A 26384-nucleotide genomic window follows, 5' to 3' on the forward strand; every position below is an offset into this window, starting at 1 on the left:
TTTGCATTAACAACACTTTATGTTAAAGTATGAACAGTATTTCCAATGAAACATGAAAAGATCTAAATTTTATCTACAAAATTTAAGCCTTTGTTGTAATAAATGCTAAATATTTTTTAACCAAGCCTGAAAAGGTAAGAAATATCATGATGTACATCTCTTCAGCAATTCCCTGGGAGACCTTGACATTTTAAATTGGACAATCATAGATGTGAATTTCTTGGTCATCTCCAACTGACACAATTTTTGAACCATTTCCATTGTATTTCACTCCCCAGACCTGTAAATAAAGTGGGAAAAAAAAAAAAAGCTCTAGTAATGCTTTTATTCTAAATAAACATCTGAATAAACTTCCTTACTTTATTTTTATACTCAAGCTAGAAATCCATTCTGAAATGAGGATGTTCTAGGACTTTCTATCTTGAGAATGGGGTCTTCAACCAGACACCTTCCATTATTGCTGTCTAATTACCACTCCCCACCTTTCCATCCCTACTAGCAGATGTCATTTCTAAAAACTGAGGTATCTACAAAGATTCAGAATCCAAGGGATGACCTAATGCCATGAAGATGGAACCCACAAAGGGCCAGCATGGGTTCTCATGTTTCCAGGAAGAAAAAGGCCCCAGTTACTCTAAGGTCACTACCAATGGGGAAAACTGTAAACTGCCCGCACCTGACTCCTATGCCCACCCACAGCACCCAGGAATTCTCACTCCCGTCTTAGAGGCCTATGGAGCTGTGTGTCCCAGGAGCTAGACAACTCGGAATTGCAGGTCACTGATCTTTCTGTTATGTGTTGCACTAACGAAGGCACACCTTCTTCCCAGACAGAAGTAACACAGCTGGAGCTTCTCTCAGCAGGACTGCTTTCTGGTTGTTAGGAGCAGGTGCTGGGTGGTCATCCTGTGCCCCCAACCCTGAGGATGGTGTGTTCTAACCCAGATTTTAGTGCTCCTGTGACTGGACAGGTGATGCTCCCTGCTCTGAAGAGCTGCCCGCAAGTGCCGGTCTTACACCCTGAGGCAGCACCACACTGACCACGCACACACAAGGCCACGTGGCCAGCCATGCCTTATTCCTCGAGTAAAGTTTTTAAGTCTGGAGTGGACTGTCAAGATTAAACCCCCTCAAGTTTACTGGCAACAACTAAAATGTAAAAAGCATGAATAATTATGTTAACTTGAAGTTATATTCCAAGGAGGAGAAATATATGTGCAAAGCCAAGATACACTGCCATGGGCATTTTTAGGTACTGAGTAGTTCCCTGAGACCTTTGCTACTCAGTGGTCATGACCAGCAGCACCGGCCTCACTTGTTGAAAGGCAGAATCTCAAGCCCCACATAAGACCTGCTGACCAGAATCTGCAGTTTAGCCAGACCCCCAGGGGAGTGGCGTGCACTTTTAAGACTGAGCAGCACTGTTACAACTTGGGCAAGGGGATCAAAAGACATTAAGAACAGTTTCTCTTTTCTCAAAGACGGAAACAAAATCATCAATATCATTAAAGCCACGTGACTAATAAGAATTTCTGGCTTCTAGTACATTAAAAAAAAAAATCTTATCGCTTCTTTGAGCAACTCCAAAAATGACAAGTGATGACAAGCAATAAGCTCCTGAGGAGGGTGGTCCCTGCTCAGCCGGCTCCAGCCACTGCACCGGGAGAAGGCCCGCACACATGGCTACAAACACGGGCTGCAGCATTTTCCAAAGAAGGCATTTCAAGGCCGTGCAGCTAGCACCCTGTTCTCTTGCCTGCACAGGAGAATTAAGCCTCATGGGTTGCTCTGCTGACAGCACTCGCCAGCCTCTGCACCCAGACAGGGACAGCGGTTAGATGGAAATCCATGCAGAACTGAGCAGCCCAGCACCAGGGGTGTCCCAGTCCTGACAACTTAAGCAGCAAGGTTAGGGAAAGAAAGTTTTGTCACAGTGGTCAGAAAATACTAGCAATCCAAAGACAAAGGAATTATATGTTACTTATGCCATACCTGATCCTGGTGATCAAAGAAGGTGTGGACACAGGTCCTTGTTCCAACATCCCAAACTTTTACACTTTTGTCAGATGAACTGTTCAAACAAAAAGTATCAGAAAACAGTTTTCAGACTGCTTTGAAGTGGAAGGAACTGGACCACTTATTCCACACTCCTCTCACCTACACCTGCCTACCTTCAGAGGCCCCCTCAGAGAGCCTGCACGCACAGTGCTGGCCGGGGCTCCAGGAGGGACCAAGGAGTTGGCATCACTGGGCAGCTTCCCTCCTCATGGAGCAGCCATTTTCCTGACATGGTGATGGGACTGGCCACAGTACTAAGTGGTCTCACCGGGAGGCTCAGACACATTACCAATTTCCAGATGGGAGAGAAGTCTGCTAAGGCTTCCAAATAAAAGCTTTCTGGGGGCTTCTGTAACCTACTGTGTAATGCCTTTAATCTGTCCATCTCATGTTTTTCAACTGTCTTGGCCACTCGGCCTGTACAACACTGGGATCTAAAAACACATTTCACAAACAGATAAAAAATAAATATTTTAAGTTACTGCTGTAAAAAGAAGCCATAGGTGGAACCATAGCTTTGTAAAGAAAAACTAATAAGAGTTTCACTGTTCAAAAGAACCCACCTCTATTTAGGTTAAGGATAACTAACTTCACTACTTAAATAAAAAACTGAAACTGCAGAAAACAAGTGCTATCTAAATAAAAAAATGGGTCATATAGTCTTCGGATTTTTTCTTTTTTACATGGGCAGGCACCGGGAATCGAACCCAGGTCCTCTGGCATGGCAGACGAGAACTCTGCCTGCTGAGCAACCACGGTCCACCCCATCTTTGGATTTTAAGGCAGTTCATATCAGGAAAACCATCTCCATCTTCCTAGCATTGTAGATATCGCTAAGAATCTTAAGTACCTGGAAACAAAGTGAGTGTCATCAGGACAAAACGCAACATTCAGCACCCAGGATGCATGGCCACTTAGCGTGCCAGCCAAGTTGGCATGTTGTCTGAAATGGGAAAGTTTCAAACAAAATGGAGATGTTAATTCCGGAACACAATGAAGTGAAAGGCATTATTAACTCTGATCATTCAACTGGACTAAGTGGGCTCTCCTTATAACAACACTATTATTAGATCAAAAATCCCCTTTTGAATTAAGCAGCATCACTCACTGCAGAAACAAATTTTTACAGCATCATTAACCCAAAATGTGCTGATGTCACTAAGAGGCAAAAATGAGACCCATAACAAGCAGAGAGCTTAAAAGCGCAAAAGACAAAAGGAACCACACTGTTTGGCTCAGCAAGCCGACTCCTGAGATGAGGAGACTGAGGCAGCGGGGGTGAGCAGCCACGTCTGGAGAGTAACCGGTTCCGACTCCTGCACAGCGTGCTCTCCAGAGGCAGTCAGTACCCCATGGCCAAAGAAAGCCTCAAATGGCACTAAGCAGACGTAGGCTGGAGAGGCCATGGTTGTAGGCTGGAGAGGCCATGGTTAACCCAACCAACAAGACAGGGCTAATTACTCCAGCCATTTTCACTTTTGAAAAATGTAAAATCACTTACCGCAGGAGAGCAACCCTAAGGCCTGACTAAGGTCAACAAAACTCAAGTTCAGCGCTGCAGTTTTACCGCCGACAGCAGCTTCCAGCAGAGCACAGCCGCCCTTGGCTAGGAATCGGAGAGTCGGCCTTCATTAGAGAGTAAATGTGTCTTAGGTCTTCACTCAGTATCGCCACCTTGGGCAAACCCCACTTCAGTCTGGGTTCCTCATTTGAAAAATGGGCACACTAACCTGAGCTGCGTGATCACAGGATACTTAGAGATCCGCTTCTGTTTATACTGATTGTGCTACTACTAAGCAAGGATGGCTTTAGAGAGGTATCTTCCTCTCTCGGGCCCCACACCCTCTAATTCCAAAACCAGCTCTAATTCTATGCCTATCTGACCACTTCTTGTCATCTAAAAACTGTCAGAAGTAGACTAAACAGAGCAGTGTTCCTACTCCCAGGTACTCCAGAAAACCTCTCCGACTCATACAGGGGTGTGAACACCCCCATCCAGGACTGTAGTAAATGCAGCTGGAGGTATCTCTGCTCCATTGGGAGGCGTAACCAGTGGACTGGAGCGATGATGCAGTCAGAGACAAACCGAGGCACACCTAGCAAGGGGGAGCTGTCCACAGTGCTGAGTCAAAGGACCAAGGATACACAGAAACACATCAGAGGGGGTACCTCCGGGGGAATGGGAGGGGGCCAGGCATAACTGGGGAAAATGAGAGAGAGAGACCTTGCAGGGGTCCACAGTGATGGAGTGCTGTAACCTGAGGAGAATGATTAACTTACTTTTATGCCGGGGTCAAGAAACAACAACAGAAAGGTACTGCACCTTCCGTCCTGGGCCTGTGGTGAGGCAATGTCTAAACGACAAGCCCTCGCCCTAGAAAATGGTTGTTCCAATTTTTTACTGCCATCCTGTGCCTGCTACAGGCCATGGCTCCATTTCCTCATCTGTATTTGACTTGCCTACTCAAAAGATTTTAAAATAAGAAAGTCCCACAAGAGACAGGATGCCTGAGAAACAGTAGCAAGAATGTGATACAACCAGGTAACATGTTCACATCTTCCTCCATGCAGACTGAAGACGTGCTTTAAGCTCAAAGACGGGGCGCTGAGAGGAGGAGGAGCAACTGGGGAGACAAGGGTGCCCAACATGACCCGGACACAAGTCCTCTGAAGACCCAGCAGAGGGAGCAGCACACGCCCTCAGGCTCCTCCCAACGACAAGGGGACAGACGGGCACGCATGTCAAGTGAGAAGCCTTTAAGTTTGCACAAGGTAACTTACACATCGTAGATCTTGATGTAGCCGTCATCTGAAGCAGTGACCAGGAGCTGAGAATCTGGAGAAAAGGTCAAGGAGCGAATAGGCATAGCGTGACCTGAAATTCATAAAAGCTCTTGTAAATCTGGTGAATCACTGTCTCCTCCCACAGGCTTCCCAGCTGACGATGCCCGTTTTCATGAGCAGAGTCACTGAGCTGGACTGCCCAGCTACTTCAGTTGGAAAAGGGATGGTTATGACGGGGTCCTTCCTTCTAACGCTGTAGAAAAATCCACAGGAACTCTTGCCCTCCTGGAGCCATTTCTCCTTAGTTCTCCTCCCTGACCAACTGGGCCTCAGCATAAAGTGTGTTTAAAGAAACAGCTCGGTTACAGATATGGCCAAACACGGAAGTAGACATTGCTTCTGACTTGTAAGGCTGATGTTATCTTCCCTATCAAATTGTTTGTTGTAAGGTAAAAGCAAATTGAAGAGGTACTATATTCACTTGGTTAGAATGAAAACAGTATAAAAGGGCACACAGTAAAGTCTCCCGGCCTCCCACCATCTAGTTCTCCTCCCCCGAGGCACCACCGCCCACTGCTGATGGATCCTTCCACAGATATTCTTTGCCTATATGCAAATACTTATATTCTTCCTACACCAATATAAAAAAACTACTTTTGAGGAGGAGGAACCTATAGATTTAAAAGATTTAAAAGACACATTATAAAAAACAGGGTCAGGTTAAAACTGTAGTGTCTGGGGCTACACATTCAAGAGATAAAATTATTATTTTCAGTGCATGGCCCGGGAATCGAACCCGGGTCTCCCGCATAGAAAGCAGGCATTCTACCTCTGAACCACCCGTGCACCCTAAAGTTATTTTTAAAATACAAAGAAATGATTACCATAAAAGTCAACACGGGGGAGGGAGGGAAGGAGGGAGGGCTGCGGCTGGGCCAGGCCACGCAGGAGCCTCTGGGTAACCAGCAAGGTCCCACCTGATGACAGGAATGATTTTCCCCTCGTAACAATCCATCAAATCATCAATGTGATTCATGTCCTGTGCTTTAGGTTACAATCAAAAGACTTCTAAAAGCCTTACACCCCTTGCTTACGCTGCCTTTTCCATTTTAAAGACCTTACACCATTCCTGTTTGTCACTGTGTGACACACCATTCAGGTCAGGTCCAATTCTGGCTATCATGACGCTCTGATGTATCATCTTATACACGTTGTCATGTACGAGCACAGACGGGATGTATTCCTGGCGGCAGAACTTCTGGATCAAAGAATGTATTCACTTTTAATTTGAAAAGGCCTTGTCAAATTGTCCTGCTGAGGAAGTTTTACTAAGTTATATCCCACCAACAACAAATGTGTGCCTGATTCCCCATATCCTTGCCATCACGGTGTATAAGTAATCTTTTTTTTAATTGTGAAATATAACAGATACACAAAAAAAGCAATAAATTTCAGCATATATTGTAACAAGTAGTTATAGAACAGATTTCAGAGTTTGGTATGGGTTACAGGTCCACAATTTCAGGTTTTTCCTTCAAGCTGCTCCAAGACAATGAAGACTAAAAAAAAATACTGATTTAATAATTGAGCAGTCATACGAATTTGTTAAATCCTATCTTCTCTATTATAACTCTTTTTTCTCCTTTGATCTTTCTCTCAATCTTTAGGGGTATTTGGACTATGCCCAGTCTAACTTTTTAATGTTGGAAAGGGCTATCAATCATATGGGATAGGGGGATGGAACTAGTTGATGTTCTGGAGAGGCTGTCCCCTCTGGGTTTCAGGACTTAACTGGCCTAGGAACCCATCTGGAGGTGGGAGGTTTCTGGAAAGTAATCACAGTGCATGGAACCTTGAGAGAATCTCAGATAGAGCCCCTGGGTGTTCTTCAGGGTTAGTAGGAATGGTTTGGGTGGGATTTGGCAAACTATGGTAAGTAGCAATATTTTGCTGAAGTTTGCCTAAGAGTAGCCTCCAGAATAGCCTCTCGCCTCCATTTGATCTCTCCCAGCCACTGACACATACCTTTTGTCACAATTCTTTCCCCCATTTGATCAGGCAGGTATTGTCAATCCCACTGTGCCAGGGCCATCCTCAACGCCCCATGCAGGGAGGAGGATAATGATTTTACTTGCAGAGTTGGGCTTAGAGAGACAGAGAGAGAGAGAGGCCACACCTGAGCAACAAAAGAGGTCCTCTGGATGTTACTCTTAGACATAACTACAGGTAGGTTTAGCTCCTCTGCTACATAAACATGCTTCTCAAGAGCAAGCCTCAAAATTAAGGGCTTGGTTGGCCTAAAGTCTTGGGAGTTCTAATGCTTGAAACAGTATCAGAGGTTTCTCCGGCGGTAAAGCTTAATAGTTCCATATTTTTTCTCCTGTCCCTCAAGGGACTCTGCCAATATTTTTTCATTATCTGCTCAACACACTCTGGGTTGTATCCAGGCATTACATTAAGCCATACAGAATTACAAGCCCTCATTCCCATTCTGGGCTCCATGTGTTTGGATTGTTTAAATGATCTGTCTAGACAGGTTGAGTTAGACTATGTGGTAATTAATCTTTTTGATCTCAAACAATATGAGGTGAAAAAATAATTTTGGAATAGCTTTTATTGCAAAATTAAAAAAAACGTTAATTAATACTAACCATTGGCAAAGAGGTGGGGAAACTCACACTGTTAAAGGAATCATAAACTGCTACCAGTTTTTTGGAATTAAACTTAAAAATTAAACCAACACTTTCTGTTGGGATAGAAAGATTTAATTCTGAGACATAGGATCTATACGTGTGGGCCTCACAATTCAGAGACAGGCAGCTAGCCCTGATCGAGGCAGAGTGAGAGCTCCGTGTGACTACCAGTCAGGAAACACACACCAATCACACTAATACTGAGGATAAGTAAAATCAATGATATCAAATATGAGCCCCAAATGGAAAAAGTCACAAAGGAAGATGCTTCAAATTACGAGCCCTGATTTACAATAAACCTGCTTTTGATTTAAACAACTCTATGTACTGTGTTCCAGGATGACTAACTGGGTTTTATTTAACAATGGTTAACAACTTTAACAGCTAAATCAGTAAAAATGTTTCATACTATTTAACCCAGTAACTCCATTTCTGTAACTTATCCTAAGAACACAGATACAGCCAAAGATAAGGATGTTCACATGTGTTAGCAAAAACAAAACAGAGAATGAAAGTCCAACAAGACAGAACTGGCCAAACAACTGTATATTCAGATGATTATCTTAGAGAATTAGAATGCATTTCTCATGCAACATTAAAAAATACTTTCAATCACAGGTAGGTGAACTTTTTCTGTAAAGGGCCAGATAAAAATTTTAGGTTTTGCAGGCCACATATAGTCTTTGTTGCACATTCTTCTTGGGTATTTTTTTTGGGGGGGGGGGTGTAATAAATACCAAAGTATCTAAAAATCATTCTCTGCTGGGGGCTGTAAAAAACATTTGCCAATCCCTGCTTTAGATGAACACTTAGTACTTGCACAAATATAATATTTAAGTAAAAGTCCAAATTATAAAAGAGTATGAACATGACCCTGAATTGAGTAAAAAAGTATCAGCTAGAAGGAGACAAAGATGTTAATGTGGCAGCAACTGCACTGATGGGGTAAGTAAATAAATACTTATTTTCAAATTATCAACAAAAAGGATTTGTTTTTCAATCACAAAGTTTTTAGAATCAAACATTACAGAAACAAGTATTTATTTACATAGCTAAGATATATTAACACATAAACAAAAAGTTAGCTTGTTCACCCAAATTAGCATATAACAATGTTATAAGAACTAGTATGTCTAGTTTAAAAATGCAAACGACAAGACTCAAACATGGAGGCATTTTAGATTTCCAACTGAGATTGATATCTTTCAAATCTAATACTCATTTGCCATTTAATGGAATTTTTAATGAAAGAATAATTCTTTCTCTGGAACCTAATAACCTAGTTTGCATAAAATAAAATAAGCCATACCTTCCAAAGTGTGCAGAAGTTTTCCAGTTGCAATATCAAAAATATTGATGATTCCGTCTATGGCTCCACTGGCCAGATATTTTCCATCAGGACTCTGATCAGAAAACACATGAAGAAATGGGCAACCTCAGAGTCCACGTTTTCAAGCCGTGCACTCATCCCTACCAAACAAGAAAATCTCCTCACTGCAGGTCTAGCTGACTGGCTGCCAAATCTCATGAGTGAGACAGCAGCTGCCTAACCAGATCAGTGCAGGAACTTGTGCCAAGGGATATACAGGCTGCAAAGCAAATGAAGAACTGCAGAAAGAAAAGAAAGTGATGTTTCCTTACATATGCAATACTAAGAATGAATTTTCCTCTCGTGTCCAAAGAATATTCCTTTTTCCCACTTTCCACACCAAAAATGTTCACTTTTCCCACGTGAGTTCCTGTGGCCAGATACTGGGAATCAGGAGAAAAGGCCAAAGTCCAGGCATCCACTAAACATAAAAAAAAAAAAAAAAAAAAAGGAAAGAACACAGTGAGAAAAGCTGTGACTCCAATTTTAAAAAAAACATAGCTTTACCAAAAGATATATATATTTTTAAATGGAGAAACAATGGCTTGATTCAGAAAACTATGTTGTAAAGAATCTAATTCTATACCAGTTTAGTTTAAGGGCTTCTTACATTTTAATAAAAATAGATAAATGGAACAATATCAATTGTTTGCAAGGATGTAGAGAAACTGGAATCCTCATCTACTATTGGTGGGAACTTAAATGGTACAGCCCACTTTGAAAAACAGTCTGACAGTTTCTTAAGTTAAAATATATATTTACCATATGACCCAGCAATTCTACTCCTACAGATCCACCCAAGAGAAATGAAAATACACGTCCATAAAGACATGTATGCTAATTTCATAGCCACATTACTCATAAAAACCTAAAACTGGAAAATATTTGAATGTCTATCAACTACTGAATGGATAAACAAAATGTGGTGTATTCTTACTACAGAATACTTTTTGGCACTAACAAATAACAAACTACTGATACATGGATGAACCCCAAAAGCATGTTAAAGAAAGAATGAAGACATAAGACTACACAAGACATGATTCTATTTATATAAAATTTTTCAAAAAGGCAAAACTATGGAGATAGAAAGTAAATCAGTGGCTGCTGAGGCTGAGGGTGAGAACAGGGATTCATTACAAACGTCATGAGGGAATGTTCTGGGGTATGGAAGTATAAAACCGGTTTGGAGTGATGGTTGAATAAATTCACTACAACTCATTGAACTGCACACTTACATAGGTGATTTTTTTCTTGGGGGGGTTGGTGGTGTGCATGGCTTGGGAACTGAACCCAGGTCTCCTGCACGGAAGGCGCGCATTCTACCACTGAACCATCCATGTACCTTAACAGGTGAATTTTAAAATGAAATTAATGGAGATGAAAATTTACCTCAATAAAGGCTGTAAACAAATGAAGACCTAACAGAAATACTCTTACAGAAAACTATAATATAAAAATTTACCACAAATAGGAGCACTGTTTGCTAAATAAACACTGATTAGCTTTTTACATCTACCATATAACTTTAAGAGTCATGTCCCACTGTGATTATGCACTGCCGTGCTTCTTCAGCCAGAATACAGGGCTGCCAGCCCCATGCAGCCCCAATCATCATGCAAAATATTGATGATTCCGTCTATGGCTCCACTGGCCAGATACTTTCCATCAGGACTCTGATCAGAAAACACATGAAGAAATGGGCACCCATTTCTTCTGGGTGTATACATGCACGTCTGCAACACGGATGGTGGGTGGCTGGACATTTGTTTTCTCGGCTACATGGGAACCTCCGCCCACACAGGCAATTCCCAAGAGCTCTGGGAGCTGGGTCCGGCTGGAAGTTGAGAAATTATCTGTCTCCTCCAGCTGCCCATGCTCCCTTCCACCACCGGCCTTCCTGGGCCCCGTTCCCAAGCACACCCTAAATGAACACCGCTCAGTCCCCCACCTCCTGTCCAAAAACAGCATTTGTCATATCAAAGGGAAAGGAGAGAGGAAGACCCCTTCCAGAGTCATCCCCCGGTACAGCGCTAAAGGAGGGCGTGGTCATGGCCCCCCCTTCCCTTCCGAGCCCAGAGGGCAGAGAAGGAGAGGCCTCTGGGGGCGGGGCTCCTGGCAGACAGGGGACAGACACGCCACCCACATCTAAGGGCAGCTTTTAAAGTAAAATTCCATTGAACTTTTTTGTTTTAACTTTTGTTATTAATTTAAAAAAATTAACAAAACATTTAGATATCATTCCATTCTACATATACAATCAGTAATTCTTAATATCATCACATAGTTGCATATTCATAATTTCTTAGCACATTTGCATCGATTTAGAAAAAGAAATAAAAGGACAACAGAAAAAGAAATAAAATGATAATAGAGAAAAAAAAAACTATACGTATCATACCCCTTACCCCTCACTTTCATTTACCACTATTTCAAACTGAATTTATTTTAACATTTGTTCCCCCTATTATTTATTTTTATTCCATACGTTCTACTCTTCTGTTGATATAGTAGATAAAAGGAGCATCGGACATAAGGTTTTCACATTCACAGAGTCTCACTGTGAAAGCTATATCATTGTTCAATCATCATCAAGAAACATGGCTACTGAAACACAGCACTACATTTTCAGGCAATTCCCTCCAGCCTCTTCACTACATCTTGAACAACAAGGTGATATCTACTTAATGCGTGAGAATAACCTCCAGGATAACCTCTCGACTCTGTTTGGAATCTCTCAGCCATTGACACTTTGTCTCATTTTACTCTTCCCCCTTTTGGTCGAGAAGGTTCTCTCAATCCCTTGATGTTAATTCTCAGCTCATTCTAGGGTTTTTCTCAGTCCCTTGATGCTGAGTCTCAGCTCATTTCCGGATCTTTGTCCCACATTGCCAGGAAGGTCCACACCCCTGGGAGTCATGTCCCATGCAGAGAGGGGGAGGGTGGTGAGACTGCTCATCATATTGGCTGGAGAGAGAGGCCACATCTGAGCAACAAAAGAGGCTCTCTTGGGGGTGACTCTTAGGCCTAAATTTTAAGGAGACTTGACCTATCCTTTGTGGGGTTAAGTTTCATGTGAACAAACCCCAAGACTGGGGGCTCAACCTATAGCTTTGGTTGTCCACACTGCTTGTGAGAATATCAAGAATTCAACTTGGGGAAGTTGAATTTCTCCCTGTTCTCACCATTCCCCGAAGGGGGCTTGCAGATACTTTTCCAGTCACTGATCAAATCATTCTGGGATTCATCGGGGCATCACTCTGGACAAACCAACAAAATCTCATGTCCCACCTGAGATTCCAAGTACTTATGACATTCAATCAAACTATTTACATGAGTTATATTAGGAAATGCTGTAGTCAAATCTAAATTTTGTAAGAAACATTTTTTGCTTTAGTCTCACACATAAGGTGACATTTTAAAGTATTAATTATCATCTATTTTCAGCACCATGCAATGATGACATTCCTTTGTTCTTCCTCATGCCAAAACATTTTTAAAATTTGTACATTGTACGTTTCACTATTATTATACACTCTAGGCATTCCTAGATTATACCATCTTGATCTTTAACATCTATCTTTCTTTCTGATTTCATTTATGCCCCCAGCCCTCCTCCATCATTCTCACATGCAGCTTCATTCACTGTTTTAACATAATTACATTACAGTTAGGTAGTATTGTGCTGTCCATTTCTGAGTTTTTGTATCCAGTCCTGTTGCACAGTCTGCATCCCTTCAGCTCCAATTACCCACTATCTTACCCTATTTCTATCTCCTGATGGTCTCTGTTACCAACGACATATTCCAAGTTTATTCACTAATGTCAGTTCGTATCAGTGAGACCATACAGTATTTGTCCTTTAGTTTTTGGCTAGTCTCACTCAGCATAATGTTCTCTAGGTCCATCCATGTTGTTACATACTTCATAAGTTTATTCTGCCTTAGAGCTGCATAATATTCCATCGTATGTATATACCACAGTTTGTTTAGCCACTCGTCTGTTGATGGACATTTTGGCTGTTTCCATCTCCTTGCAATTGTAAATAATACTGCTATAAACATTGGTGTGAAAATGTCCGTTTGTGTCTTTGCCCTTAAGTCCTCTGAGTAGATACCTAGCAATGGTATTGCTGGGTCATATGGCAATTCTATATTCAGCTTTTTGAGGAACCGCCAAACTGCCTTCCACAGTGGTTGCACCATTTGACATTCCCAACAACAGTGAATAAGTGTGCCTCTTTCTCCACATCCTCTCCAGTACTTGTCATTTTCTGTTTTGTTGATAATGGCCATTCTGGTGGGTATGAGATGATATCTCATTGTGGTTTTGATTTGCATTTCTCTAATGGCCAGGGACATTGAGCATCTCTTCATGTGCCTTTTGGCCATTTGTATTTCCTCTTCTGAAAAGTGTCTGTTCAAGTCTTTTTCCCATTTTGTAATTGGATTGGCTGTCTTTTTGTTGTTGAGTTGAACAATCTCTTTATAAATTCTGGATACTACACCTTTATCTGATATGTCATTTCCAAATATTGTCTCCCATTGTGTAGGCTGTCTTTTTACTTTCTTGAAGTTCTCTGATGCACAAAAGTGTTTAATTTTGAGGAGCTCCCATGTATTTCTTTCTTTCTTCAGTGATCTTGCTTTAGGTGTAAGGTCCATAAAACCGCCTCCAATTATAAGATTCATAAGATATTGTACTGGTTTGAAAGGAAGTATGCCCCCTAAGAAAAGCCATGTTTTAATATAAATCCCATTTCTTAAAGGTAGAATAATCCCTATTCAACACTGCATATTTGAAACTGTAATGAGATCATCTCCCTGGTTGATGTGATTTAGTTAAGAATGGTTGTTAAAGTGGATTAGGGGATGACATGTCTCCACCCATTTGAGTGGGTCTTGATTAGTTTCTGAAGTCCTATAAAAGAGGAAACATTTTGGAGAATGGTAGATTCAGAGAGATTCAGAGAAAGCAACACTACAAAGCAGAGAGTCCACCAGCCAGTGACCTTTGGAGATGAAGAAGGAAGACACTTCCTGGGGAGCTTCATGAAATAGGAAGCCAGGAGAGAAAGCTAGCAGATGATGCCGTGTTTGCCATGTGCCCTTCCAGCTGAGAGAGAAGCCCTGACTGTGTTCACCATGTGCCTTCTCACTTGAGAGAGAAACCCTGAACTTCATCGGCCTTCTTGAACCAAGGTATCTTTCCCTGGATGCCTTTGATTGGACTTTTCTATAGACTTGTTTTAATTCTTGGCTTTAGAACTGTAAACTAGCAACTCATTGAATTCCCCTTGTTAAAAGCCATTCTGTTTCTGGTATATTGCATTCCAGCAGCTAGCAAACTAGAACAGATATCTCCCTATATTTTCCTCTAACTGTTATATGGTCTTAGACCTAATGTTTAGATCTTTGATACATTTTGAGTTAACTTTTGTATAGGATGTGAGATACGGGTCCTCTTTCATTCTTTTGCATATGGATATCCAGTTCTCTAGGCACCATTTATTGAAGAGACTGTTCTGTTCCAAATGAGTTGGCTTGACTGCCTTATCAAAGATCAAATGTCCATAGGAGAGAGGGTCTATATCTGAACACTCTATTCGATTCCATTGGTCAATATATCTATCTTTATGCCAGTACCATGCTGTTTTGACCACTGTGGCTTCATAATATGTCTTAAAGTCAGGCAGCGTGAGACCTCCAGCTTTGTTTTTTTTCCTCAAGATACTTTTAGCAATTCGGGGCACCCTGCCCTTCCAGATAAATTTGCTTATTGGTTTTTCTATTTCTGAAAAGTAAGTTGTTGGGATTTTGATTGGTATTGCGTTGAATCTGTAAATCAATTTAGGTAGAATTGGCATCTTAACTATATTTAGTCTTCCAATCCATGAACATGGTATGCCCTTCCATCTATTTAGGTCTTCTGTGATTTCTTTTAACAGTTTCTTGTAGTTTTCTTTGTATAGGTCTTTTGTCTCTTTAGTTAAATTTATTCCTAAGTATTTTATTCTTTTAGTTGCAATTGTAAATGGAATTCGTTTCTTGATTTCCCCCCCAGCTTGTTCATTGCTAGTGTATAGAAACACTACAGATTTTTGAATGTTGATCTTGTAACCTGCCACTTTGCTGTTATTAGCTCTAGTAGTTTTCCTGTGGATTTTTCAGGGTTTTCGATGTATGATATCATATCATCTGCAAACAGTGATAGTTTTACTTCTTCTTCCTTTCCAATTTTGATGCCTTGTATTTCTTTTTCTTGCCTAATTGCTCTGGCTAGAACTTCGAACACGATGTTGAATAACAGTGGTGATAGTGGACATCCTTGTCTTGTTCCTGATCTTAGGGGGAAAGTTTTCAATTTTTCCCCATTGAGGATGATATTAGCTGTGGTTTTTTCATATATTCCCTTTATCATTTTAAGGAAGTTCCCTTGTATTACTATCCTTTGAAGTGTTTTCAACAGGAAAGGATGTTGAATCTTGTCAAATGCCTTCTCTGCATCAATTGAGATGATCATGTGATTTTTTGATTTGTTGATATGGTGTATTACATTAATTGATTTTCTTATGTTGAACCATCCTTGCATACCTGGGATGAATCCTACTTGGTCATGATGTATAATTCTTTTAATGTGTTGCTGGATTCGATTTGCTAGAATTTTGTTGAGGATTTTTGCATCTATATTCATTAGAGAGATTGGTCTGTAGTTTTCTTTTTTTGTAATATCTTTGCCTGGTTTTGGTATGAGGGTTTTGGTATGAGGGTGATGTTGGCTTCATAGAATTAGGTAGCTTTCCCTCCACTTCAATTTTTTTGAAGAGTTTGAGCAGGGTCGGTGCTAATTCTTTCTGGAATGTTTGGTAGAATTCACATGTGAAGCTGTCTGGTCCTGGACTTTCTTTTTGGGAAGCTTTTTAATGACTGATTCAATTTCTTTACTTGTGATTGGTTCGTTGAGGTCATCTATTTCTTCTTGAGTCAGAGTTGGTTGTTCATGCCTTTCTAGGAACTTGTCCATTTCATCTACATTGTTGTATTTATATGCAGCATAAAGTTGTTCATAGTATCCTGTTATTACCTCCTTTATTTCTGTGAGGTCAGTGGTTATGTCTCCTCTTCCATTTCTGATCTTATTTATTTGCGTCCTCTCTCTTCTTCCTTTTGTCAGTCTTCCTAAGGGCCCATCAATCTTATTGATTTTCTCATAGAACCAACGTCTGGTCTTATTGATTTTCTCTATTGTTTTCATGTTTTCAATTTCATCTATTTCTGCTCTAATCTTTGTTATTTCTTTCCTTTTGCTTGCTTTGGGATTAATTTGCTGTTCTTTCTCCAGTTCTTCCAAGTGGACAGTTAATTCCCGAATTTTTGCCCTTTCTTCTTTTTTGATATAGGCATTTAGGGCAATAAATTTCCCTCTTAGCACTGCCTTTGCTGCGTCCCATAAGTTTTGATATGTTGTGTTTTCATCTTCATTCGCCTAGAGATACTTACTGATTTCTCTTGCAATTTCTTCCTTGACCCACTGGTTGTTTAAGAGTGTGTTGTTGAGCCTCCACGTATGTGTGAATTTTCTGGCACTCTGCCTATTATTGATTTCCAACTTCATTCCTTTATGATCTGAGAAAGTGTTGTGTATGATTTCAATCTTTTTAAATTTATTGAGACTTGCTTTGTGACCCAGCATATGGTCTATCTTTGAGAATGATCCATGAGCACTTGAGAAAAAGGTGTATCCTGCTGTTGTGGGGTATAATGTCCTATAAATGTCTGTTAAGTCTAGCTCATTTATTGTAATATTCAAATTCTCTGTTTCTTTATTGCTCCTCTGTCTAGATGTTCTGTCCATTGATGAGAGTGGGGAATTGAAGTCTCCAACTAGTATGGTAGATGTGTCTATTTCCCTTTTCCGTAATTGCAGTGTATTCCTCACGTATTTTGGGGCATTCTGATTCGGTGCGTAAATATTTATGATTGCTATGTCTTCTTGTTGAATTGTTCCTTTTATTAGCAGATAGTATCCTTCTTTGTCTCTTTTAACTGTTTTACATTTGAAGTCTAATTTGTTGGATATTAGTATAGCTACTCCTGCTCTTTTCTGGTTGCTATTTGCATGAAATATCTTTTCCCAACCTTTCACTTTCAACCTATGTTTATCTTTGGGTCTAAGATGTGTTTCCTGTAGACAGCATATAGAAGGATCCTGTTTTTTAATCCATTCTGCCAGTCTATGTCTTTTGATTGGGGAGTTCAGTCCATTAACATTTAGTGTTATTACTGTTTGGGTAGTACTTTCCTCCACCATTTTGCCTTTTGTATATTATATATCATATCTAATTTTCCTTCTTTCTACACTCTTCACACCTCTCTCTTCTTTTTGTATCTGTCTCTAGTGCTCCCTTTAGTATTTCTCGCAGAGCTGGTCTCTTGGTCACAAATTCTCTCAGTGACTTTTTGTCTGAAAATGTTTTAATTTCTTCCTCATTTTTGAAGGACAATTTTGCTGGATATAGAATTCTTGGTTGGCAGTTTTTCTCTTTTAGTAATTTAAATATATCATCCCACTGTCTTCTCGCCTCCATGGTTTCTGCTGAGAAATCTACACATAGTCTTAATGGGTTTCCCTTGTATGTGATGGATTGCTTTTCTCTTGCTGCTTTCAAGATCCTCTCTTTCTCTTTGACCTCTGACATTGTGACTAGTAAGTGTCTTGGAGAACGTCTGTTTGGATCTATTCTCTTTGGGGTGTGCTGCACTTCTTGGATCTGTAATTTTAGGTCTTTCATAAGAGTTGGGAAATTTTCAGTGATAATTTCTTCCATTAGTTTTTCTCCTCCTCTTCCCTTCTCTTCTCCTTCAGGGACACCCACAACATGTATATTTGTGCGCTTCATATTATCATTCAATTCCCTGAGTCCCTGCTCATATTTTTCCATTCTTTTCCCTATAGTTTCTGTTTCTTTTTGGATTTCAGATGTTCCATCCTCCAGTTCACTAATTCTAACCTCTGTCTCTTGAAATCTACCATTGTAGGTTTCTATTGTTTTTTTCATCTCTTTTACTGTATCTTTCATTCCCATAAGTTCTGAGAAAATGTCTGTTCATGTCACTGCTTTCAGCTCTTCTGGGTACATATTGATTATTGGTATTGCTGGATCAGAGGGCAACTCGACAGTTAGTTTTGTGAGGAACTGCCAAACTGTCCTCCACAGTGGCTGTACCATTATACCTTCTCACCAACAGTGAATAAGCTTTTCTATTTCTCCACATCCTCTTCAACATCTGTAGCTGTCTGTTTAATAGCAGCCATTCTTATGGGTGTGAGGTGATATCTCATTTTTGCCTTAATTTGTATTTCTCTTATAGTTAATGAAAATGAGTATCTTTTCATGGCTATTTTTTTTTGGGGGGGGAGGTGACCTAGCTGACCTTTTTTAATTGTGAAAAATAACATTTTAAAAAAGCAATTAATTTTAGAGCACACCACAATTAGTTGTAGAACAGATTTCAGAGTTTGGTATGGGTTACAAGTTCCACAATTTTAGTTTCTATTTCTAGCTGCTCGGAGACACTGGAGACTAAAATCAATATAATGATTCAGCTGTCATATTTACTTGTTAAATCCTACCTTCCCTGTATAACTCCACCATCTCCTGTGATCTTTCTTCCACTACTTAGGGATATTAGGGCTATGCTAACTTTTTCATGTTGGAAGGGGCTGATAGTATGGGATAGGGGGAGGGAATTAGTTGATGTTCTGGAGAGGCTGGCCCCTCTGGGTTTCGGGACCCATCTGGTTTAGGAACCTGTCTAGAGGTTGTAGGTTTCTGGGAAGTAATCATAGTGCATGAAACCTTTGGAGAATCTCAGATAAAGCCCTAGGTGTTCTTTAAGGTTGGCAGGAATGGTTTTGGTAAACCATGATAGGTAGCAATGTCTAACTGAAGCTTGAGTAAGAGTAGCCTCTCGACTGTATTTGAACTCTCTCAGCCACTGATAACCTTATTTGTTACACTTCATTTCTCTTTTGGTCAGGATGGCATTGTCCATTCCATGGTGCCAGGGCCAGGCTCATCCCTGGATGTCACGTCCCACATGGGGGGAGGGTAATATTTCACGGGCAGAAAGTTGGGCTTAGGGAGAGAAGCCACATCTGATTAACAAAAGAGGCCCTCTGGAAGTGTCTCTCAGGCATAATTATAGGAAGGCTAAGCTTCTCTGCTGCATAAATAAGCTTCACAAGAGCAAGCCTCAAGATAAATGACTTGGGAATCCATAATGTCTGACAGTATCAGGAGTTTCCCCAGTGGTAAAGTTTAAAAGTTCCATATTTTTTCTCCCATCCCTCAAAGGACTTTGCCAATACTTTCTGATTATCTGCTTAACATACTCTGGGATGTATCCAGGTATTACATTCAGCTATACAGAATTACAAGCCCTCATCCTCATTCTGGGCTCCCTATGTCTGGATTGTCTGAAGGATCTATCCAGACAGGTTGAGTTAGATTATGTGCTACAGAAAATTTAGGTTCTAGACAAAATAAACCCTTCTTCCTTTGGTCTCACAGAGTAAGTGAAGTTCTGAAATACAGATAATGTCTTTCTTACCCCTGTATTCTGAATTACCTTCATCCCGAACCGACTGGTTTTGTGCTTTTCTCTAATGGAAGCCTGGTCTCTTCTCCTATTTCTTTAATAGTTGTTATATATGGCAGTGCTGACTTCAGAACTGCAGAACTTGTATTCTGAGTCTCAGGTGTCACACAGGTACCCAAAGTTCCAGGGAAATACCAGGTTATACATATAAAGCACAGCCTCCCAAAATCTAGAAATAACAATTACCGCTCTAGATTAAATGTGACTGCTGTAAAGAGCTTACAATCTAGGCCCCAATTTTTTAATAACTATTTTCTAAATGACATCATACAATATTTGCTTATTTACATCACAAAATGTCCCACAGGTTCATTCACAACGTTGCATGCCTCACAACTTCTGTAGCAGCACAACATTCGATAATATGTATACACCACTGTGGCAATCCACTTCTCAGTCAGTGCATCCTTCAGCCACCGCCATCCACTGGGCATCACAGATATGTCCAAAGTCAACAGTCCATCAACTCAATTTTAGACAATTTTCATTGCTCCCAAGAGAAAAATAACCAATAAACACACCCACACTAAACAGAAAATTTAGAGTTAACCTCCTCTTAACTCTTGCCCCCCCACCCCTTACCCCTGGTGTTGCTGTGGTACTGTTGATGTTTTCCTGTTAAACATAGTCCATAGTATGCAATAGCATTTTTCTACCTATACCCCCAAATTATACTCTCTGCACAAGATTCATATATTTGAAGTAGTTCACACAATAACTCATTTATATTTGTAGTGTTAATCAGTGGAATACATTGCTCTATATAACCGCTTTCAATCATGTTCACCTTCAATACGGCAATATTACTTATAGACCTACTAATAAACCGCCTTCACTTTTATCCATTCCTTTACATTTAAGTTCAACCTCATTAACTAACGATTCACCCATCTCTAGCTTCCGTATATTTCCAGGTCCCCTATATTCTATATTATATGCCTCTGAGTTTATCTTTATCATGGTCATATTAGCAAAATCATACCCTATCTATCCTTTGGTGTCCTGCTTATTTCACTCAGCATTATGTCCTCAAGTTCATTCCATCTTGTCATGTGCTTCAGGATGTCATTTTCTCTTATTGCTGCATAATATTCCATCATACATATATGACACATCACATTTTGCTAATTCACTCATCTGTTGATGGACACTTGGATTGTTTCCATCTTTTGGTGATTGTGAATAATGCTGCTATGAACATCAGTGTGCAAATGTTTGTTCGTGTCATCGCTTTCAGCTCTTCTGGGTATATTCTGAGTAGTGGTATTGTCAGGTCATAGGGCAACTCGATATTTAGTTTTCTGAGGAAGTGCCAAACTGTCTTCCATAGTGGCTGTTTCCCACCAGCAGTGCGTAAGTGTCCCAATTGCTCCACATCCTCTCCAACATTTGTAGTTTCCTATTTATTTAATAGCAGACATTCCTATAGGTGTGAGGTGGTATCTCATTGTAGTCTTGATCTACATTTCCCTTTTAGCTAATGAAAATGAGCATTTCTTCATATGCTTTTTAGCCATCGGTATTTGCTCTTTGGAAAAATGTCTATTCATATCTTTAGCCCACTTTATAAGTGGGTTGTTTGTTCTTTTGTTGTTGAGTTGTGTACTTTATCAATGTGCTGGTCTGAAAGGATTATGTGCCCTAGAAAAGCCATGTTTTAATCCTGATCCATCTTGCAGATGCAGCCATTTCTTTTAATCCCTATTCAGAACAGCAGGTTGGAAACTTGATTAGATATCTCCACAGAGATGTGACGTGCCCAATTGTGGGTATTAACCTTTGATGAGAGGGAGATATGACTCCTCCTATTCAAGGTGGGCATGATTAGTTTACTGGAATCCTTTAAAACAGGAAATATTTTGGAGAGAGCAACAGAGCCATGAGACCCGCAAGAGCCCATGCAGCCAGAGACCTTTAGAGATGAAGAAGGAAAATGCCCCTGGGGGAACTTCATGAAACAAGAAGCCTGGAGAGAAAGTTAGCAGACCACCATGTTCAACATGTGCCTTTCCAGTTGACAGAGAAATCCTGAACTTCACTGGCTTTTCTTGAGTGAAGGTAACCTCTTGTTGGCGTCTTAATTTGGACATTTTTATAGACTTGCTTTAATGTGGACATTTCCACAGTCTTAGAACTGTAAACTAGCAACTTATTAAATTCCCCTTTTTAAAGGTCGTTCTGTTTCTGGTATATTGTCTTCTGGCAGCTAGCAAACTCGAACAACAAAATATCAAGCCATCATCCAATGTGTGGTTTCCAAATATTTTCTCCCACTGAGTTGGCTACCTTTTCACCTTTTCAAAAAAGTCCTCTGAGGCACAGAAGCTCTTTATCTTAAGGAGTTCTCATTTACCTATTTTTTTCTTTTGCTCTATGTGCTTTAAGTGTAAAGTTTAAGAGGCTACCTCCTATTACTACATCTTGAAGATGTTTCCCTGCACTTTCTTCTAGAAGTTTCAAGGCACCAGCTCTTATATTTAGGTCTTTAATCCATTTTGAATTAATTTTTGCATAGGGTGTAAGGTGAGGGTCCTCCTTCATTCTTTTGGCTATTGATACCCAATTCCCCCATGACCACTGATTGAAAAGACTATTCTATCCCAGTTCAGTGGATTTGGGGGCGTTATCAAAGACCAACTGTCCATAAATTTGGTGGTCTATCTCTGCACTCTCGATTCTATTCCACTAGTCAATACTTCTATCTTTGTGCCATTACCATGCTCTTCTAAAGCCATTAAGTGATAGTTCTCTCACTTCACTCTTCTTTTTTAGGATATTGTTCTAATGTGCTAGCTGCTGGAATGCAATATACCAGAAACAGAATGGTTTTTAAAAGGGGTAATTTATTAAGCTGCAAGTTTACATGTTCTAAGGTCGTGAAAATGTTCAAATTAATGCAGGTCTATAGAAATGTCCAATCTAAGGCATGCAGGAAAAGATACATTGGTTCAAGAAGGCAAATGATGTTCAGGATTTCTATCTCAACTAGAAAGGCACATGGTGAACATGGTAGCATCTGCTAGCTTTCTCTCCTGGCTTCTTGTTTCATGAAGCTCCCCAGGGGTGTTTTTCTTCTTCCTCTTCAAAGGTCTCTGGCTGCATGGGTTCTGTAGCTCTTTTCAAAATGGTTTCCTTTTAAAAAGGCTCCAGTAAGCAACCCACCTTGAATAGGTGGAGACACACCTCCATAGAAATCATCTAATCAAAAGTTACCACCCACAATTGGGTAGGTCACATCTCCATGGGAACAATCAAAAAGCTCCCAGCCAGCAATATTGAATGAGGATTAAAGGACATGGCTTTTCTGGGGTCTACCACAGATTCAAATTTGCACAGGTGTGTCTTTAACCTTCGAGGCAAACTCACTCTCTCTCTGCTCTTCCAGCCCAAGTTTTCTTGGCTTCAGACATTAGCTGCCATGGTTCTGCCTCCGAAGTTATTTGTCCTTCAATTTGTCCTTTATCTTGTCCCTTTCAGTGCAGACTGGCAGTGGTTCTGTTTGTACAGGTCCCACAACACTCTTGTTGGTTTTATAGGCAGTATACTGGGACCATGCACATCAGTCAAACTATTTTCCACAAATCCTTTCTGGATAACTCTATCTCAAATCCTTGCCTGTCCTGTAATGACTGACTGCTTCCACGTTTGGTTAAATCCTCACTTGGGACACTATTCTCTGAGGACTCCCTTTCTAGAAGCCTAGAATTATCCAGACCATCAATTTCTGGTTTCTTTGTATGCAAGAGTTCAGTTTTCAATTTATCTCTTTCCTGTCATATTTCACTATAAGCTGCAAGGAGCAGCCAGACGACATTTTCCACATTTCTACCAAAAGTCTCTTCAAAGCAATTCATGCCTTTTTTATCAAAATCGTTTCAAAAATATTCTCCTTATCCATTTCTAAAGAAAAAATTCCAACATGTTTATTGTATTTGCAAACTGCAGCAGCACCCCACTCCTGGTACCAAAAATCTGTTTTAGTTTGCTAAAATTGCCAGAATGTAACACAACAGAGATGGATCAGCTTTTAATTAGGGAATTTATTTAGTTACAAATTTATAGTCCTTCAAAGGAAAGGCAGCTAGCTTTCCTCTGGCTTTCTCTGTCACATGGGAAGGCACATGGTGAACATCTGCTGGGCTTCCCTCCCAGCTTCTGGGTTCCAATGGCTTCCCCCAGGGTAATTCCTTTCTGCATCACAAAATGTCCTGGCTGTGCTCTGAATGCTAAGACAAGATATGCTGAGCTGCTGAGCTCTCTTTTGACCTCTCTCTTTCTAGCCTCCAGCTAATTAAATTTACCCTCACTCATTATGGAAGGTACTCCCCTTAGCTGACTGCAAATGTAATCAGCCACAGATGACTTTCACATACTGATGATTTAAGTCCACAGCTAAAGAACAACAGGGCATCATCATCTGACCAAGCTGACACCTAAACCTAACTATCACACTATCTAAAAAGAAAATAAGCCCGACCCTTTACTTAGTATCACTTTTTCATAATGGTAACCTTACAACATTGCCACACTTGCAAAACATCCAGTATAAGGCATTGTTTATCAATGAAAGCAAGTTGGATGCATACACCATCCTTTTACGTGGAGCCAATTCAACACTAATTTTTTCAGCTGGGATATGTCCAGGGGCTATAAGAACCACACAGTGACCTTAACATCACGGGGCCAGGGAGGACTCAGGTGCCCAAGATGAAAAGGCAGCAAGAGCTATGCCTCTTTCCCTCTCTTCTATAGACAACCCCTGGCTATATCTTAGAGTCTTAAAAGACTGCAGGCTTGTGTGAGGACCCTGTAAACAATGTGAGAAGGGTAAGGACACATGTGAAGAGAACCAACTAGGGAGTCAGAAGGTACTTGAGTAACTTTTTTCAAATACATATCACGGCTCACACACCCTGATAATGATTCAGTGGCTGGAAAACAGGGACTGAGCATGTGTATTATGAAAAAGCTCTAAGCTATAAAGACTCACAGACACGGAAAATTGCCTCTGAGGGAAAATATGCTCAGTTTTCAGACAACCAGCATCCTAACGAACCTCTAGGACAATCATTCTTTCCAACATAAAGGTAGCCTTAGTGTCTACTGAGTGTAACTGGTGGGACGTAAATCCAACTGCTGCTCCAATCAAGGGAATTATATTATGAAAACACCTAACCAGTTTTTCTATAATCAATCCATAAAGGGGTGTGCCTGAGAGATGCCAGGTAATCTGCACCCTTCTAGCAGTCACCACACATTCTGGCAGAACAGGTTCTGCTCCTGAATGCTATGCAGTCATTTACAAGTAAATAAAAGGCTGAAAAGGAATGCTGAAATGTGCTGCTTGTTCTTCATTAAGCCAGCCCATTGAAACCATCAATTCCCATGACCCCATATGAGGTTTATAAGACTGACAGACAAGATTATACTGTCCTACAGTACTTAAAAAAAAATCAGTAAATTTATTTCTTGGCAAAGTTTCCTATCAGTTGCGTGCTAGAAGCCAGGCAAGGCACTACCAGGCACTTTAACCATAACCAGCTGAGATTACCACGATGGAGATCCATGAGGACACAGTGTTTTATGTCCTAGATTTCTATAATGCAGTGACTGCATCACTTCAGAATATGGAAAACAGGGAATCTCTGAAACATCTGAATACACGATCCCAAACTGACAACTGTGAAATTCAAAAGGCTCTGAAAACTAAGAGATTTTTTAAAAGTTTAGTACCAAAATTCATTTGGCAGCAAAATCTGACCTGTAAGAATACTGGGCTATGTACAGTTTTTACTTATCTCATTTATAGATATTAATCTCTTTAGTTGCAGAGATATTAGTATTTGATTCGAGTGCTACACCTACCCCACTGAAGGTATTATGTAACATACAGTTCATGCAAGCTTAATACCCTCCTCAGATCTGAAAAATTCTGATCCATGAAACACATCTATCCCTGAGGATTTGGAAAAGGGATGGTGCCCTTCAGTTATCTCCCCTAAAAGTAAAACTCTTACCAGGTCCTGCATCTATAGACTTTATCTGTTTGCCGTTTTCCAAGTCCCAGAGACGAATATGAGCATCAAGAGAACTGGATGCAGCAATGGGCAGGGTATGGCTGATGTCCACAGACACCACCCCCAGCTGATGTCCTTCCAGACTCCACTGTAGGTCCAGCCTCTCGTCACGCCTTCAGTGGGGGACAGAGACAAACGGATTTCTTCACACACAGCACACCGTCCCTGAAGTGTGAAGTTCTGGGTCCCTGAGACTATGCATCTGTGAGATGCAGACCTAGAGAGGGGGTGGAGAGCCACAGTACACCAAATACTGCAGGTTTTTAACTTTGGGAATTTCTTTTTTTCCCAACATGAGTTGGGGTTTTAAACACTGAATAACAAGATAACAAGTGGGAAAAAAGAAGCTGTTTTATACCACCTTATTATTACTGATTTCTTGCCTAGAAAAAGTCACTACTTATCTGACCACAACTTGAGAGCCCAGAAGCAAAACCCTACGGTCCCAATTTCCAAGGCTGTATGTCAGGAGACAGGGTACTCACCATTTCCAGACCTTTACCAGGTCATCCAGGGATCCTGTGACCACTGTCTCAGAGTTTTCTTTCTTGTTTGTCCCCCAGGCAACTGACCAAATGGCATCATCATGGGCTAGAATAGAAAAGGCTTCACTTTAAAAAGTCTTCATACAACTTCTAAACCCAGTGTGAGAGAATGAAGCTGAAATCCTGTTCCAATAATACCTCAATAATGACGATAATAACGTAACAGCCACTTGTATCCCCTTTGCTATTTATGAAGT

At 40.6% G+C, this 26384-nt stretch overlaps 1 protein-coding gene and 1 non-coding gene across 3 annotated transcripts in view; both read right to left on the reverse strand.

The window, feature by feature from the left end:
- SKIC8 (SKI8 subunit of superkiller complex) overlaps positions 1-26384 on the reverse strand; it is a 31095-nt gene continuing 4711 nt past the window's right edge. For both annotated transcript variants that reach the window (XM_077128574.1, XM_077128575.1), the window contains exons 4-11: positions 26128-26233; positions 25583-25755; positions 9177-9325; positions 8845-8938; positions 4840-4933; positions 2909-3001; positions 1993-2071; positions 1-280 (exon numbers count right to left, since the gene is read on the reverse strand). In XM_077128574.1, the coding sequence (XP_076984689.1) occupies positions 191-280; positions 1993-2071; positions 2909-3001; positions 4840-4933; positions 8845-8938; positions 9177-9325; positions 25583-25755; positions 26128-26233 (878 nt within the window). In that variant the 3' untranslated portion in view covers positions 1-190. The remainder of the gene's footprint in view (positions 281-1992; positions 2072-2908; positions 3002-4839; positions 4934-8844; positions 8939-9176; positions 9326-25582; positions 25756-26127; positions 26234-26384) is intronic.
- TRNAR-UCU (transfer RNA arginine (anticodon UCU)) lies at positions 5618-5688 on the reverse strand. The gene has a single exon. It is a non-coding gene; the product is annotated as a tRNA-Arg (tRNA).

Source organism: Tamandua tetradactyla, chromosome 14 (genome assembly GCF_023851605.1).
Source record: "Tamandua tetradactyla isolate mTamTet1 chromosome 14, mTamTet1.pri, whole genome shotgun sequence".
Lineage (NCBI taxonomy): Eukaryota > Metazoa > Chordata > Mammalia > Pilosa > Myrmecophagidae > Tamandua > Tamandua tetradactyla.